Source organism: Equus asinus, chromosome 4, assembly GCF_041296235.1.
Source record: "Equus asinus isolate D_3611 breed Donkey chromosome 4, EquAss-T2T_v2, whole genome shotgun sequence".
NCBI lineage: Eukaryota > Metazoa > Chordata > Mammalia > Perissodactyla > Equidae > Equus > Equus asinus.
Window position 1 is genome coordinate 78,920,734 of NC_091793.1, and position 18,421 is coordinate 78,939,154.

Genomic DNA, 18,421 nt, shown 5'->3' on the forward strand with positions numbered 1-18,421 from the left:
TGCCAGTACCACATAGTCTTGATTACTGTAGCTTTGTAGTTAAGTTTTGGGTTCAGGAAGTATGTCTTCCAACTTTGTTCTTCTTTTTCAAGATTATTTTGGCTTTCTGGGTCCCTTGCATTTCCAGATGCATCTTAGGCTCAGCTTGTCAGTGTCTGAAAAAAAAGGAACCTGGGATTTTGATAAGTATCGTGTGGATCTATAGACGGAGAATACTGCTGTCTTCACAATATTAAGTTTTCTGTAACATTTGTTCTTATTTATTTAGTCATCTGAAGGAAAGTGGACTTTTGTAGGATTTATAAAGAATATTTGAATACCTATGCAATGTTAATGTTCTTGTTTCACCATACTATATGAGTGTTGTAGGCTGGTAAGAGCTGAGTGTATATGGGAGAGTACAGACTGAACTATGAAATGCTAAGTGTACTTTAAACTATAAGTTGATTTTTTTTTTAATTTTAGAAACAAATTTATAATGGTGAGGTACTCAAATAAATTTTAAAATGCCAGATTGTATTTAAGCATATTAAACATATTTAAATATAATGTAATTACTCTATGGAAATCAAGTTTTATTCTCTTAATCAGTACTGCTTTTCAGCAATGCTGAATACTGATATTTTTCAGTTTTTATTAAGCTCACTCTTTGAAATGTAATTAGATGTCCCAGATAACACCCAGTGTGAAGATTTTTTTAATTCTCAATATAAATTTTCTCGTGTTGCAGTATTACACTCATCCATAATTATATGGGTAGGAAAGCAACTAAAATGCCAAGCTGAGTTAATGACATTTTCTGTAATACTATAATGCCAGTCTTTTCATTGCAGCAAAATAAAATATTTAAACCACATTTTGAGATTGTACTAGAATTTTGGTTTAATTGGTTTGGGCTTGGTAATCTTTTTATTATTAACAAATGGACATTTTGACCTGTTCCTTTTCTTCTTTGCTGGGAGCTGTGCCTCTCTTGTTTTTCCTTATGTCTAAGTTTCTACTCCCTTTTTCCTATTCTAGGAACTTCTTTCTGTGAGTCTTTGCTGAAGTTATTCCATTACTGGTTTTCCTTAACTATGTCTTTAGGCAAGTGATTTCCAAATTTTGAGCTATGATACCTAGAACTAACTGAATGTTTATTAATGAAGCCATTTTCAAGGCACAGAAAATAGTTATTGTTGACTTAGTTGAGGGAGGGGTAGTGTTGGACTAGTTAAGAGACGGGAGAAATGGCTTCACCTACCTGTAGGACCTAAAGATGAACTATAAGAACAAAATAGAATGAGCCTGTTGATGATGTCTCAGCAAAGAGAAAGCAGAATTTGGTGAGGAAGATTGGCCCTGAGCTAACGTCTCTTGCCAGTCTTCCTTTTTTTTCTCTCTCCCCAAAGCCCCAGTGCATAGTTGTATATCCTAGTTCTAGGTCATTCTAGTTCTTCTATGTGGGATGCTGCCACAGCATGGCTTGATGAGTGGTCTGGTGTAGGTCCATGCCCAGGATCCAAACCAGCGAACCCTGGGCCACCAAAGTGGAGCAAGCAAACTTAACCGCTTGGCCAGAGGGCCAGCCCTGAAAGCAGACTTTGGAGTCTTGTCTTTGCTTTTGTTAGGGCTTTTTTTGGATTACGAAATTTAAAACTGAAAAGTAATAAGACAGCTATGGCTAGTTCTTAAATACAAATGTACATGCAAGTGTATGCACAAAATTAATTACTAAAAGAATGAAGACAAGGATGATTCATTTGAAACTGACTGTAGACTCGTCTTCAGTGACTTGGAAATTACCCAGGCTTTTTGTTAATTCAGACTTGACCAGCTGTCAAGGTTGAAGCCAGCAATGGAGAGTGAAGAATATCAGCAGTGAGGGCATCTTGAGCAGAAAGGGGAGACAGCGGCCAGGAATGGGCAGGGGGAGAAAAAATGGAGAAGGAAGGGAGTCAGATTAAGAGCTAGAAATGGAAACGTATAAAAGAATAGAAAAGGAGAAAGGGGTGAAAACAGCTGGAGGGCGAAAAGAAGAGAGGAATATGGGTGTAATCATTGAAGTAATATCAAGTATCATAATTTCAGTGTTTGAATCTGCTTAGTTAGGACTACAGTGGAACCTTTAAAGAATTGAGTTTAACCGTGAAAGGAAGAAGGTGAGCAAGAAAGAAGGGAATTTTAAAAAGTGTTACATCACTTGTTAAATTTAAGATTGACACTAACAATATACCATTGTTGTTTAATTTTTCAACATGTTAATGATAGTATTGAGTCATATTACTATGGGGCACTATTCTAAGTGCATTACGTATATTGATTCATTTAATCCTCACCACAACTGTATAAGCAGATACTATTTCTCCCATTTTACAGATGCAGAAACTGAGCCACAAAGAGAGTAAGTAATTTGCCTAGGCTAGTCAGATAACAGAGCCAGGATTCCACTGAGGCAGTCTGACTACTGTGCTACAGCTGTGTTCATCACCTCTGCCTCCCCCTCTCCGTGATTTATATGGTATATTCTTGTAGAAATTTATCTTGTTTTGAGAATGTAATATTCCCTTGAAATAGTTGTACATCTACTAGAGTGAGAAACTCTGAACACTGTTTAAAAATCTATTTTTCTTCCCTTTATTTATAGTAATTAGAGAAAGTTTATTAAACTAGGTACCAGAACACAAAGACGGATAGTGCGTGGTCTCTGTTCCCAGTGGACTGAATCTCAGTTGTAATTGTTTGTTCACTTGAACCAACCAAGTATCTACTCCAATACTGGTATAAATTCTTTGACTTTGAACCAAGTTTACATGTGCTAATGAATGTTTGTTGCCTTGAAAAGCATGCTCACCTTTAAGAGCTACAAACCAACTAGTAATATTGCCATTACTTAAAGCTTTTGGAGTTCTTTTCCTTTTGACAAACCACACAACAGAATCAGCTTTCCATACAAAAAGCAGTAGTACCTAGTTTGATTGCCTTCCTTAGTCATTCTTAAAATTAAAGCTTCACGTGGATATTCACAAAGTATTTATCTAAAAAGGTATTTTGTTTTGTTTTGTTTTTACAGCCCTGATGGAGTAAAATGTTTGCAGGCTGTAGAGGAGGAAATGTGAATGGAGTTAGTGGATTTCACCAGGAACTTTGGAAGAGTGTTGGGTATAATTAGTGTTGCACTGGAGGAGGATGAGAATTGAGCCCTATTTAGAGGGAACAGAAAGACTTCTTTGAGGAGTGTGGGTAAATAAACCAGGAATCTACCCTGAAGATTATTGCTTAGCTCCCTGAATACTTAATTTTTTTAATTATTTCTAGAACTTTAGAATCGTTCACTAGTATGCCTACTTCATTTCCATTGAGACTATCTTTAAGGAGAAAAGCTTGGGGTCTGGAAGTACTTCTTGATATTGAGGCTTGCAAAAAGTCTGAAGAGGATGGAGCTGTGACTGGGAATCCTATGAGATTTTACCGAGAAAAACTCATTGGAGATTTTAAAAGTGCCTGTTAGACAAGTAAGAGAAATTCTGGATCATGTGGAGTTAGGAAGAAAGTTAGAGTATTAATACGTTCAGTCTGATTTGACTTTTGACTTGAGCCTCTATTGCTTTACTCTGATAAATTTGAAAGCTGGCTTAGCCATTCCCCTTCTAGACATGAATGAGATAATAAATGAGAGACCATGGGAAACTGAGAGTATCTTCATTTTATTTAGCTTAGTGTTTCTTGCATTCCTTACCTTGGTATTAGCTCTTAAGTTTTTATTGTGGCATTTGGAATACTTTGAATTTAGTATTGATGCCTTTATGTTTAAATATGGATTATCCACATGTCATTCATTCAGGAAATATATTGAACAGCAGCTGCACAATGCTGGATAATGGGAACATAAATGAATAACTCAGTCTCTGTTTCAAGCTGCTTCTAGACTGATGGGACAGAGAAAATAAACCAGCATACAATATGAGTACAATGACAGAGGAATGCACAGTTTCCTACTGAATAAAATGGGCATTTCATCTGACTTGGGAATTTTACCTTGGGAGGAGGTGATCTTCTGAGTTAAGCCTTTAAATAGAAAAAGAGTTAATCAAACAGACAAAGTAGGTAGCAGTGGTTGGAAATTTTAAGTATGTGGGAAAAGAACTGAGTTAGGAAATAATTATCTACTCTCAGTTACCTTACACTTTCTACCTCTCAAAACAACCCCCCCCATGACTGCTATTAAAAGAATATTAACTAATTTGGATGTTGCTTAATTAAATCTGTTGTAAAGAATAACAGTTTACTCTAAATCTATGAAAACTAAGAATAAGTTGCTTTTTTGAGCGTTCTCAATTTTTTAAATCTTTTTTTTGTTGTAATTTTAATTTTAAAAGATGGAAATAAGTTGAAAGTCCAAGTTGAAATTATTCAGTCCTTTCAAGGTAACATTGTTTCTGGTTGTTTGGAGCCAAACTCACTTAATTTTAGGTCTGTTTTAAAGATTTGTACAGCAGGAAGAGAACTTCTTGAAGTCATTTTTACTCCATTTAACTCATCTGCAAATGCAGTTGGACTAGAGAAAGTCTCTTTCAGATCCAGAATCCAGTAATTAAATTTCATGTCTCAGCAATGATATTTATAAGTTATTTTAAAAGCTCTCAGAGGAAAGGATCTACTTTCTGTATATCAGAAATCTTATGTTAACTACCCAAATCATGTAGTATGATTTATGCCTCTTTCTCCCTCTTCCCCCTTGGCATTGTTTCTGTAAAGTGATTGATGACCCCCAAGATATAGTGAGACTCAGATGTTCATCTCTTTAAAAACATTATACCTGAATCTTGACATTTAGAAATTATCTTACTGTGACAAATTTCTTGTATGTTATCTTAGAATGTTATTTGAGTTTGAGGTATGCCTGTTTTCTGAGTCAGCAATTATTTGGTTTATTATTATCTTTTTGGGTAAATATTAGTTCAAAGTTGATGTTTCTCTGTCTTTGTAGTGCTATGTTCTTCTATCCCAAGAACATAACTTACTAAATCTTAAAAAAATTGCTAATTTCTTGATCTCCAGTTGGCAGAGTTTCTACTCTACTCGTTTACCTTGCATGTTTATTCCCTGGGTTTTTAGCTACTTTTAATATTGCTGTAGTGAAGTAATAGTTATTAGGTAGCAGTTTCATGTTCAGAAGCCTCTTCTCGTTTTGCCTCAGATCCTTTTGCTGTCTCTTAAGCAAGATTGTGTAGCTCTTAGCCACATGATGAGTCATTGATTAAAAGAACCCTAGAAAATGGCCCAAAAAGAGGGAAAATCTGGGTATACTTTACCCACTTTTCATCTTTAAGCTATGGCTTCATTAGTTTGCTTGAGACTTTTTTTTCCTTTAGCTCCACAATGTGCATTAATATTATTTAAACTTTGACTTAGTTAGCTAAAGTGTGAGTCTATTTCCTTTTTCCCTTTAGTATTCTACTTGCAAAACAAGCAACAGAGATTTTAGAAACTAGGGTAACTAGTTTTATTTAATGAATAACTATTAAAACTCTTATATCAATCTTATCATAACCCAGTTTGCAATTCTTACTATTAATATTGCATTCCTTCCTTGCACACCCCCCCCTTAGAAAGTAGAAGATTTTTCAGAAATTTATTTGTTTTTACATCACCAAATTTTTATCTTTTCTGCAGATAATATCACCTACTGCATTATTTTTGGCTGCAAAAGTGGAAGAACAGGCTCGAAAACTTGAACATGTTATCAAAGTAGCACATGCTTGTCTTCATCCCCTAGAGCCACTGCTGGATACTAAATGTGATGTATGTAAAAACTGGGTTTTTTGGTTTATCTTTGTAAATTGGAAACCTTTTCATTATTTAGACCTAATAAAAATATTATTCAATTAGTGCTGCCTTCCAAATGCTGCTTATTTCTTTTACCAGTTAGGAGTGTAATACCAAGAAGCAATCTGGCAGAAACATATTTCATGTGTGTTCATGAATTCGAGTGTCATTCTGAATCACGGAAGGCTTTGATTCAAAGGTTCTTTTCAAGTCTTTCACATTTTGTTGTTTATCCTCACAGTAAACCTGTGATATATGTAAGAGGGGAAGTCATGTCACCTCCATTGTTTGGGCGTATTTGAGACTAAAGGTAATTAACTCCTAAATTGTCAGCAACTGAAGGAATAGAAAAACCTCCAGATTTGCCTCTAGACCAGTAATTAGTCTTTTAACATAGTTTTCCTTTATTGAGACTGCATATATACAGTCATGCATGACTTAACAATGGGGATACGTTCTGAGAAATGCTCATTAGGCGATTTCATCACTGTGTGAACATCGTAGAGTGTGCTTACACAAACCTAGATGGCATAGCCTACTACACACCTAGGCTATATGGTACCACTGTTGTATGTGCAGTCCATCGTTGACCAAAATGTCATTATGCGGTGGATAACAGTACTACTACTACTTAGCTTTCTGATACATAAAAGTGCATTTTCATGCTTTCATGAGCAGCATTTTCCAAATATTTTAATTTTCATGAAGAGTAACGCAGTTTCCAAACAGCTTGTTCATTTTCAGCATTTTAATGGACCTTACTTGACAGCACCATTTAAAAATGTTCTGACATCTTAAAACAGAAGCTAGAATTCTGGGCCTTTAAAATCATTTTTCTAGCACTCTTATTTTACATGAGTTACTTTATCAGGAACTTGTAATTACTGAATAACTCCCAGATTACATTAATTTGGTTTGATTTGGATCAAGTTTAAGGTCCCGCTTAAGTATATCTGATTTTATTAATGACAAGTTTTATCCTAGATGTTGGCTTTAAGGGAGTAAAATATTAATGTAACCATTCAATAATAGAGAATGTTTGATTATTCAAAGGTAGCTCTTATAGTTTCTTTTAACTTACAAATTCAGAATTATTTCTTGTGAATTCTTAGGGTATTGTACAAATAATAGAAATCTGTGTTTTAAAAATTAGCTCAGTGACCTTTTCAGAATGGAGCATAAATAAAATTGAAGGTGCTTTCACTCTGGGTTTAGTAATATATCCTTACATAAATGAATATTTATGTATGATAATGTTGTTTTCTTATCACCTTAGTCAATTGTCATGATCTAAGATTGAGACTGGAAGATTTTTCCTACCCTTTTATTCCCAGGGTAACTGCAGTAGGGAAATGATTTACTGAAATTGGAAGAAGGTCCTCTATTTATGTCCCCATGGGTGTATGATAGATTATTTTGGCATTTTATATCTAAAATTTTTCTCTCAATCTAGAGATTTGAGGGTTTGTTTTGATTTGACTTTATCTTTTTTGAAGAGAGGAAGTTAATTCTAAAAATAACTCACTGATTTACTGTGGCTGTCAAGGAATTACTCCATGAAATAATATCCTAGAGTGAGTGGATAAGGCTTTCCTTTAAAGGCGGTTTTGAGTGTGATGTTTTCACTTGGGTTGGTGCTTCCTCTCCTTAACGTGTCTTGAAATGCCAATGCCTAGGTAAAGTTTTACATTATAAACTGGAGATCTTTTTTCGATTAACCTACGCCCTTTCATATTATTATCTTCAGGGGGTTTTTCTGTTGTTTTTTGCTGTGTTTACATTTCCTGTATTAGAAGTAATTCAATTTTGACTTATCACAGAAAATAAGTTTTCTCTAGCACCCTCATTTTATTTCAAATTTCCAAACTACTGTGATTCTTTGGTAATCAGTCTGTAATTCTCATGAGATTTAATGGTCCTGTGGTCTAGTAGTGTCATGTTTATCTTAAGCATTTTAATGTTTTTTTGTTTTTTTTACCTGACAGGCTTACCTTCAACAGACTCAAGAACTGGTTTTACTTGAAACCATAATGCTACAAACCCTAGGTATGTATGTATGTCAGATATTATTTTTGTGTGTTTTATTCAAAGTATTACTCTAAATAAAGGAAAAGATCTCTGGAATAATTTTATCATTGAAGAAAGTTTCCTTTTAAAACAAAATTTGGGGCCAGAATAGTATTGCTTGGTTATAAGGAAACCATTTTTTTAAAATTTAATTTCATTTGGCATAATTTAATTGAATGGTAAACATAGCCTTAAGTGTGATTTCTTAAGTTTTCAGATAGTTAAGACACTATGCTTCATTATGTATTTGCATTGGAGAGTGAAATGGTCCTTTAGGGCTCTTGCATATGATTGTAATGTGTATAAACATACATGGCGGTCTTTGCTCTCTTAGAGCTTATAGTCAGTATTTAATAAATTTATCACATCATTTTTAATGTGACATAGTAGTTATTTAAATGTTGATCCTTTCCTAAAAATTTTATTTTCTTCAAGGTTTACGCTAAGTAATCTAGCTTAATCTCATGTTTTACTTTACTGATGAGGAAATTGAGGCCAAAGAAAGTTATAACTTATGTAAGGTCATACATTATTTCTAGAAGAACCTGGCGGGGTGTGGTGGGAAGAACATGGGCTTTGTGGAGATCTGGGTTTAATACTGTCGGCTTCTGATTTGCTTTGTTAACTTGGGTAAAGTTCCCTTTACCTTTTGTACCTCCGTTCTGTATATGCAAGGTGGAATCATAATGTCTGCCTTAACATCATGAATTTGAAGATGAAAGATAATGTATAAAAAACCATTTGCCACACAGTGTGTCATAAATAATCATTATTTTCTATGGTAGTTATTTTTATTTTGTTTATTACTCCATTCCCAAATGTTGACTAGAAGTGTGATAATCATAGCTTCCCACGTGACAGATTCTTTTTATTACAAAAGTGACTTGTTTGAAGTTTTTATAATATAAAAAGATACAAAAGTGAAAGTGAGAATCTTATTCCCTCCAAATCCAATGGTTTAACATGTTACTGTTTTATATAAAATTATATACATGTGAAAATGTACAAACATTTATGTAATGAAGATTGAAAAGGAAAATTATATATTTTTTAAAATAATATAAAGCTATTGTTTTATTATATAATTATTGTGTCATATTCATCATATTTATGACAGATTCTTAAGCATGGAGAGTTAATACCGTTATTTAAAGGCAAACATTAGAATTTATAACCTGTACCTCTATGGTTTCATTGAAGTATGATTTTGCAGGTTTAATTACAGTAGAAATATAAATAAATGCACAATAACTTTATAAATCCAGATTACCTGTTTATTAGGATAGTATTCATTTACTGCTTCTGAAGGCACTAGATATGAATTGTACTTTTTTTAAAAAAAAAACCTAAGGGTTGATTGAACTTTGAAAGCTTTTCAACATTTCATCTTTGGTTTTAGAAACAGTGATTTAATGAATCTTGAGGACTAGAAGGTCGTAAGACCTTTATTATTAAGGAAATGTAGTTATAAGCTAACTATATCATTTAAAAAGTTATTTTTCCTACTGTGGCCCAAAGGTTATATTTATGAAAAATATTCTTTTCAACATTTTCTGAAAGAAGGAGTTGGAATACATTTTTTAAATGTGTTATATAGTTGAATTCCCTGCTTAAACTGTGGGACAAGCTTTAAGTGTTACCCCCAGTCTACAAATAACTTTATCAGTTTTTTATAATGGGAACATTATTTTTGAGAAGAAATTATTTCTCATCATTGGAGGTATAATGAACATGTCAGTGATGAGAAACTAACTTGTCTTTGTATTTTTCTAATGATGAAAAATGTGTTACACATTTATCGTTGTGTGCTGAACGGCATTTCTCAGGCAAGTATTGTAGTGGTAAGTGATTGGGAAAAAAGGTGCTTTTCATTTCAGGTTTTGAGATCACCATTGAACACCCACACACAGATGTGGTGAAATGTACCCAGTTAGTAAGAGGTAAGCGTTCTTTGAAACTTTTAAATTATTAATGCTTTTCAAGGTCTAGAATTGACTTGAATATTACTTTGTTCTCCTAGCCTTTCATTGAGTTTTATTAAAATAGGACAAATGTTATTTTGCAGCATTATTTTTGTGTCCTTCATTTACCTATTCATCTACTTCTATGTGTGGTTCTGCCTGGTGAATTAGCTTCTTTTAAGTGAGAGTCTCATTTCACTAAAAATTTAGAGGGCTTCCAAATATTAAGACTCTCTCCACCTCCCCATTGGGCTATGCCAGTCCCATTTCAGTTAATATTTAAGATGTAGGCCATTAACACATAGGTGCAGAAAACAGTATTAATTTCTGGTTTATGTCAAACTTTGATTGACTTCTTGAGAAGTTTGATTACAGTTTAAGAATTTGGAGGCCAACTTCAAATCTTTCAGATAAAAGGTGCCTTTCTTAGCAGATTTGTCATTTTTAGAAATGTTTTGCCCATGTTCATTTTGAACAAAATTGATTAATACACTTTTCAGAGTTCTTTAGCATTACTAAAAATGGTTTACTTTTTGTGTGTAATGGAAATAATTACATAGCATGATGACAGCATGTGATGTGCCTATTAAAGCCTTTATAAACAAGAGTACAAAGTTTTTGTATTGTTTGTTTTACTACTTGGTTGTAAAGCATATGGTACACATTTTTCTACTCTTGTTGATGAATCCTATGTATCTGTTTTATTCCCTAGAAATATTTTTTACACAGTTGCATGTTGTACTACTACTCACTTCTGCTTTCCGGTTTCACATTTGAAGTGTTATGTACTGATAGTAACCACTTGGAACCTTTAGTGTGCCCTTTTCTGTTACTTTATTTTTGAAAATGATGATTTTGCAGTTTCAGTCTTTTACCATCAGACTTCTTTAGGTTTATTCTAAACAAAATGGGTAAGACTTTTGGAGGCCTTGTTTTATTTTTTAGTGTTTACCTAAATATTCTTGCATTTTATTCATTCTAAATTGAATCTATTTTATACCTAGGTAGGATTGTATTATGTTAATGGCTACATTTAAAAAAAAAAAACAAAACCGCTTGTCTGATACCATAGTGTCATTGTTAACAACTGAACTTCTAAAAATCCCACTTATATATTTTTTTATCCTAATAGCACGTTATCATTTGTAAACTAGAACATATTTAATTTTGGTTCCTGTTGTTCATGGTTATATGAATATATATTACAGCGCATTCTCATCCCCAGTATTACAGTGTAGTATAGAACTGTATAGATAAGTAGTATAGGTGTTTAATTAAGGAGGAAAAAAGCTCTAGAGTAGTTTTATTTTCCTGAAAACCTGAAAGAGTAAGCTGTTTTGTCAGAATAATGGAGAGCCGTATAATTTGCTTTGAATTAAGCCTAATGAAAGATGTTGGAGGAAGATATTAATGAAACTGGATTTTCAGCTTAATATTATTGTGAAATTTGAGTCAGCTTCTAAATTCTTTATCAAAGTTTAATATTTTTTGTGCATGTTCTCATGTATCTAAAGAAGCTAGAGACGTAAAGCCCATTAATTTGCAAAATTGAATGGTAAATTTTTAAACATTTACAAAAACTACAAGTTTGATATATCATCCAAAGCAAAATATTTAAATCTTATTTTTTGTTGTTAATGTTTAAAATGTAAGCAATTCTTAAATTTTAGTTATGTTTAATTTCATTTTGCCTAACTAACGTTTCAGGTAGCCATAGTTTACATCTCACTCCATTTAAAAAAATATTCTTTCATGTTTGGTGTCCTTTTTTCTTTGCTCTATTACAACAGTAAGCTAACAAAAGAACATTTACCCTACGTTCTTCCTCTGTTGCACAGTGACTGTTAATAGATTATTGAATTTAGATATATTTTGAGGTGAAAATTGCTATGGCAATTTAAAATTATTTTTACTTTCGTCTCTGTGTATTTTGATTCTTTTGTTTGGGGCAGGGTAAATAAATTTGGTGTCTTTAAAGTCCTTTTTTCCCCCTCTCTGGAGATGAGAAAGTTGATATTATGCTACTTTGCTGCAGAATTGGCTAATTTCCTTTTACAGGGACCTTTCACTTCTGTGATTTCTCCTTCCCTCCCCACCAGGAAAGAATGCCATACTTAAGTCACACTGCCTTCGAGACATCTGATGCTTTGACACTCTTCCTTAGCACAACTCTGCTAAGCCCAAATCCCTTTTGTAAACCTTTATGTTGATGATCCACATGGGGCAGCAGGGATTACAGGTGCTACAAATAAAAATAGGAGGGGGCAAGGAATTTGAGGCCTGTTAGAGAGGGGTGAGTTGAGATGAACTGATCCTAGGTGAGCAGAGGGGAAAGGTATGTCAGTGATTGTGAATGTATTTGGAAAAGGCATCCCTGTTGGGAAGAATAAGAAGCAGAAGAAGGGAGCCAGTCGGGGGGACTCTTTTCAATTTCAGTGTCTTAAGAAGCTGGTTGTTAAAAATTGCTTTTCTCTCGGGGACCAGTCAGTGTTGAAGCATCCTGATTCCCCCTAGAGTACCTCTGTCTTTTCTAAAGTTGTCTTTAATTGCATTCTGTAATTTTTAAAAAAATATTACAATGGAGTATTCTTATATCAACACGCTTATGATATTTCTAGGTTATTTATTCTCTGTTGATGCTTAGTAGCATGATGAAAAACAGCAGTTTGTGCTCTCTGAGTTTGGGGGGTGGGGGTGATTTTGTTTTATTTTCTTTTGATGGAAGTACTTAAGCCAAATTAAATATGATGACTGAGGATTAAGTCTGGCAGGCAACTCTTTGTATTTTGTATTAGACTTCAAAATCTTTTCTTCTTCTTCTTCTTTTTTTTTTTAAATCCAGGAGAATGCTTTATTGCAACTTTTAGCTGACTAGATGCTTAACTTAGTAACAAGTTTAGCCCTTGTAACTGGCTAGCTAAAAGCAAATCGGCTTGTTTCTCAGATCTTTGGGGGATAGCAAGAAACATTTGAGTGAATGTTGTTGAAGATTTTCAGTAGTATAGAAAATGATGGCGCTCTTGTGATATTTGTAAGTAGTAAGTAAAATTTACTTTTTGTGTACAAATCTTTGAAGTTTTTGTTGTGTTGAGAACTTTTTGATGTTAGCATGTTAAAGCTGATAGTATTGTCTTCGTTTTTTTTTTCTTTTCTTACAGCAAGCAAGGATTTGGCACAGACATCCTATTTCATGGCTACCAACAGGTTGTTATCCTGACCCTCTTTATTGCACTGTTGTAGCACACTATAGCTTCCTTTAATGCAGGGCCCCCTCAATGTGTCTCTTACCCTTGTTGCAACAGGAGACTGGACCATCTACTGTGGTGGTACCTTCCTGTCTGCTTTGCGGTGTATTGTACAAGGGACTTTTGGCACAGAGGGGTTAAATGCACAATGTGAAGTGTAGTGGTGCTTTCTGATGACATATTCTCGATTTGTGAGTGCATAAGTCTAAAATTGGTAGCCTGAATAGCAGCTAAAGATTACAAAGAGCTAAACTTAACGTAGAAATTCGAGCAACTTGGTAAGTATAAAGCTATTTCTAGTTTACAATTATAGTTAAATGACAGTTTTTTAAATTTCACTTTTGATCCAAACTTTAAAATAATCATTAAAGTTTTTTTAATAAATAAAATTTATATAACTTGGGATTTTTTTCCAGATAATACCCACTAGTAGTAAATTGGAAGTAGTCAAGTCCTATCAGTGCCTGGATTTACATAAGTCCAATTTTTACTTTGAAAAAACTTACTTTCTTTTCAGTTTATGTAAAGAAAAACTGGTATTAGTTTATGGTGATCAGTAAACATTTTCACCAATCCTAAAACTGAACTGAAAGAGCAGTCTTTTAAAAGCCTTTAATATCTGTTATAGAATTCTGTTCTGTGTTGATTATATTTTAATGATTTAGATTTGTTTTTTAATTGGGTCACTGGGGAGGAGGGAACCAAACTAGTTTTGCGTGGTTCTTAATTTCTTATGACACTGTTAAGTTTTATTAAAAACTTTGAATTGGCAAATACCAGTATATTTTCTTAGATATCTGTTGTTGGGATTTAACCTCTATCCCTAGGAATTCTGAACATCAACAAAAACACACTTAAAAAACTTTGGTTAGAAAAAGCTAGTTGTGACATGTTACATGCCCAGTTTTTGGCACACGGTGAAAGGAGAAGGGTAGTGTTTTTTGTAGTATTTAGCAACATTTTGGGCCTTGAAGCTGTTCAGCAAAAGGTAAGTTTTCCCTGTGGCTTTGCTGGAAAGAAGACAGGTTTATGTAGATCAGTGTTCAATTCGCTTAGACTTACTTGAGAATGGTGTTTGTGGAGCCACATCAGGTGGTAGAATCCCTTATTTCAATGTCACGTTGAAATTACTTTTTGTCAATTTTACAAAGAGTCATCTGCATTTTCTTTACTTCTATGTCATAAAATTATTTTAAAAACCCAAAAATACCATCAAAAAAAGTTTAAAGTGTTTTACTTATATATAGTGATTTTTGAAAGTATACTATCTTCCTCTCCTTTTATAAAGAAGTAGAAATACTTTGAATTTAGATGCAAAAACAAAATTGAGAAATGTTAATATGTAAGTAGCATTAATAAATATTAATATAATACTCTAGGGAGAGTGTGGGAAATGTTCATAATCTATGGGTTTTTTAGAATTAGAATTTTTATAACTATAGTATTAACTTTTAATAAGTTTTTGTACTCTAGACTTAAAGAAGAAAACCTTTATAATTTTGTTTATGCTCTAATCTTACTGGTAAATATTTTTCTTTGTTTTACATATTTGAATTTCTATGGCTCTTCATTTTCAAACCTGCTCCACAACAGTCTTCATCTTACAACCTTCTGTCTTCAGTACAAACCAACAGTGATAGCATGTGTATGCATTCATTTGGCTTGCAAATGGTCCAATTGGGAGATTCCTGTGTCAACTGATGGAAAACATTGGTGGGAATATGTGGATCCTACAGTTACTCTAGAATTACTAGATGGTAAGTAGGGAAAATAAATCTTTTTTTACATTAAAAATATTTCTTTTTAGTATGGAGAAATTCTGTCTACTTAAGTACTGTATAAGTTTGAAAAATAGTGAATCCCCGTATACTCATTGCCTAACTGAACAGTTACTAGTGCTGGCCAATCCAACATCCCCCTACATCTACAGTTAGGTAGATGCTAATCCCAGATATCATTTCATCTATTAATATTTCAACTTGTATTTCAAAGGATAAAGACCCTTTAGAAATGTAACCTATAATTCTATTTTAACAATTTGGTAATAGAATTTAAAATATAATTATGTGATCAAATAATCAGGATGAAAATAAGGATTCATTAGCCTAAAGGAAAAAAATTGAATATATATCAACCACCACTGAACTTCTAAGGCCCTTTCAGAACTTTTCGACAAAATATGAGTTGTAATGCTATAGGTTTATCGTTTAAGAATACCTAAAGTATACTAACTTTGTTGAGTTTAAAGTATATAAACTCAAAGTCAGGTTATTACCTTCTTGTAGAAGATGTGAAGCAGTGAGCTAAAGGCATTTTCAGGGTAGCATTCCTTGCTCTGTAGTTCCATTGATGGTGAAGTATGTCATTATTGCCTCGTGTCATTAAATATGAATTGACAAGGAAAAACGGGATACACATTCTATAAATTATAAACCTGGAATTAGGAGGTCTCTTGATAAGAAACTTCTCTGATTGAGAAATAAGAGAAACTGCCTGAGGTAGGAGATTCTTGGGACTTAAGACATTTTAAACAGCTACTATAGATTTCAGAAAAGAAATAGATAACACTTCTAACAGATACACCTAAAATGATATGTTGGGTTTTTAGCTTAGTCTTTTTGTAGACTTTCCCCAACGTCCTGTACAAAATTAAAGCTAAAGTAAGAGATGCCTATCCTATGGCTTTGGAATGTGGTCTTCCAATAAAATCTTAGATTTTTCTTTAAGATGGATGTTTTCTTAAGAGTCTGCAACCTTTTCTGTGAAGGGCCAAATAGTAACTATTTTAGGGTCTGTGGGCTGCGTGCTGTCTATGCTACTACACAACTCTGCCACTGTAACTGGAAAGCAGCCGTAGGCAATTTGTAAATGAGTAGGTGTGGCTGTATTCCAGTAAAATTTTGTTTGTGAAAACAGGGCACAGGCCGTATTTGGCCCACTGGCGAAAGTTTACCTACCCTTGTGGTAAAATACGCTTTTTTGTAAGATCTCTTGATTTTCTGATGTTTTTTCCTCCCTCAAAAATTTCTCCCAGAGTGTGTATCTCATGCTGTGTTACTGCTGCATGGTTATACTCTTTTCTTTACATTGCCAGAGGTTCATTGTGTGTGGGTTTTTGTGTGTGTGGTTTTGTTTTTGAGGAAGATTAGCCCTGAGCTAACATTTACCACCAATCCTCTTTTTGCTTAGGAAGATTGGCCCTGAGCTAACATCTGTGCCCATCTTCCTCTGCTTTATATGTGGGACGCCTGCCACAGCGTGGCTTGATAAGAGGCCCAGGACCCAAAGCAGCAAACCCTGGGCTGCCGAAGCCGGGAGCCCACAAACTTAACCACTACGCTCCCAGGCTGGCCCTTGCCACATGTTTTCTTAAAGTTTATCCAGAAGGAAGGAAGTCTTCATTGATTTGAAATGACATGTTCTAAAACCAGTGGAGGTTATTTTTCATCTGTGCCTTGAAAATTAGGTTATCTACGCCACCATCTTTCTTTAGCAGTCAATAGATAGAGAAAGTAGGCATAACCTTAATAAAACTAGTTTGTACACGTGGTGCTAAAATAAAGCAAAAAGCAGGTAATCTCCCTTTATCCTGCTCCTAGGTTATAGGTAGTTATTTTTCTTTTGACACAACAGCGGCCACCTAAATATCCCTCTCCTTCCATTCTGAAAAGGCTCAAGTCCATTATTCATTTGGAGAGCCATTAAATAGGAATCTTGGACACTTAACACGTTGAAAATTTCAACATATTATATAGCAGCCTTTTCTCTGTTTTGATCACACAAAAAAAGTAACAATATTTAAGATGTATCTGAATTTTAGCATTGTGTCTAAATTATCAGTGTTTACTGAAATAATTCATTTAATGACTGTTCCAAAAACGACATTGGGTTGGACTTGGCCTAGCTGTGAGGTTTTTTATTGTTTTGTAGGTTTCTTTTCTTTTTATGATTAATAACAAACCTTCATGTGTGTTTTTGTGTTTTGAATTTTTTTCTGTATATTAGCTTTTAGGAAGAAGGGCCTCTATTTTAAGCATCGTACTGTGATTTTTATACATATAGCTAATTACTTCAGTAGTGACTATTTGACAGATTCTTTTGTTCCTCCTCTATAAAGTTTAATAGAATAGGATACTTAAGAAAGGAAAGAGAAAGCTTACATTTTGTGCCTGCTGTGTACCAGGTTTTGGACTAGAAACTATATGTATTTAATTTTTGACAGCCAAGCTATTAAGGAAATTGAGTCAAAACAATTTCTTGTTAATTTTGGACCCAAAAGTATTACGTCTCTGCTAGATTTATTAGTGTCCAAGTAGAAAAGTGGTCTTTTTTTCAGATGAGGAAGTGGTGGTCTAGGCATTAGATTTTTTCATCCAAACTGAATCAAAAATCTTGTGGGACTTGAGCAGGAATTAGTTGTCACAGCCTTGTAAACATAATGATGCTGAATTTTTGCATGTTCTATGCTTCTTTGAGACAAATTCTATATTGTCTTAATTTTCATTATCAGTCTTAGCATTTGCCTAGAATAGTTTACAGAGAAGCTTACTATTTATACTAAAAAATAATAAATGAATCTGTGTAGTCTCCACTGAATTGGCATTATGTATATTACATGATATTGTAGTTCATTTGAATGATACTAATATTTGTCTTGAGAGTGGCCAGTAACTTTATTAATGACACTGTTTGGGGGTAGAAAACTAATTAATCATAACTTTGGGAAAGTGGGTCGTCTCATCGTAATCCTAAATTTTTTTAAAAATTGTTGTAAAAATACAACTAGGGTAGTTTATTAGTGTTAATAATGTTGATTGCTAGGAAGTTATGAGTATAGGTGGAAGAACTTTTTGCATTTAACTTTGAAATAATTTTAAGCTTAAAGAAATTGGAAAATAGTGCAGTTCCTATATACCCTTCACTCAGTTTCTCCAGTGTTAACATCTTATATAATAATACGTGATTATCAAAACCAGGAAATTAACATTGGTACAATACTATTAACTAAACTACAGATTTTGTTTGGATTTCCTCAGTTTTTCTGTTCTAGGATCCCATGTTCTGTTTGGTTGACTTGCTCCTTTAATCTCTTCCAGTCTGTGGCAGTTTGTCAATCTTTCCTTTTCTTTTTTGACCTTGACACTTTGAAGCATAATGGTCAGTTATTTTGTAGAGTCTTCCTCAATTGGAGTTTGTCTGAAGTTTTCTTATTATTAGATTGAAGTTATGCGTTTTTGGCAAGAATACCACAAATGGCCTTTGCCCTATTCAGTGCATCTTATCAAGGGGTACCTCATGTTGATATGTCTTATTGCTGGTAATGATAACCATAAACACTGG

General features: G+C 33.7%; 1 protein-coding gene across 8 annotated transcripts in view; it reads left to right on the forward strand.

The window, feature by feature from the left end:
* The window catches only part of CCNT2 (cyclin T2), a 39,902-nt gene that overhangs the window by 16,211 nt on the left and 5,270 nt on the right, over positions 1-18,421 (forward strand). For 2 of the 8 annotated variants that reach the window (XM_070507581.1, XM_070507582.1), the window contains exons 3-7: positions 5,656-5,784; positions 7,794-7,854; positions 9,753-9,815; positions 12,995-13,040; positions 14,675-14,838. In XM_070507581.1, coding sequence (XP_070363682.1) covers positions 5,656-5,784; positions 7,794-7,854; positions 9,753-9,815; positions 12,995-13,040; positions 14,675-14,838 — 463 coding nt within the window. Of the gene's footprint in view, positions 1-2,358; positions 2,501-3,052; positions 3,495-5,655; positions 5,785-7,793; positions 7,855-9,752; positions 9,816-12,666; positions 12,875-12,994; positions 13,360-14,674; positions 14,839-18,421 lie in introns of those variants that run through there. The other 6 variants (XM_070507585.1, XM_070507584.1, XM_070507583.1 and 3 more) reach the window with 6 other exon arrangements.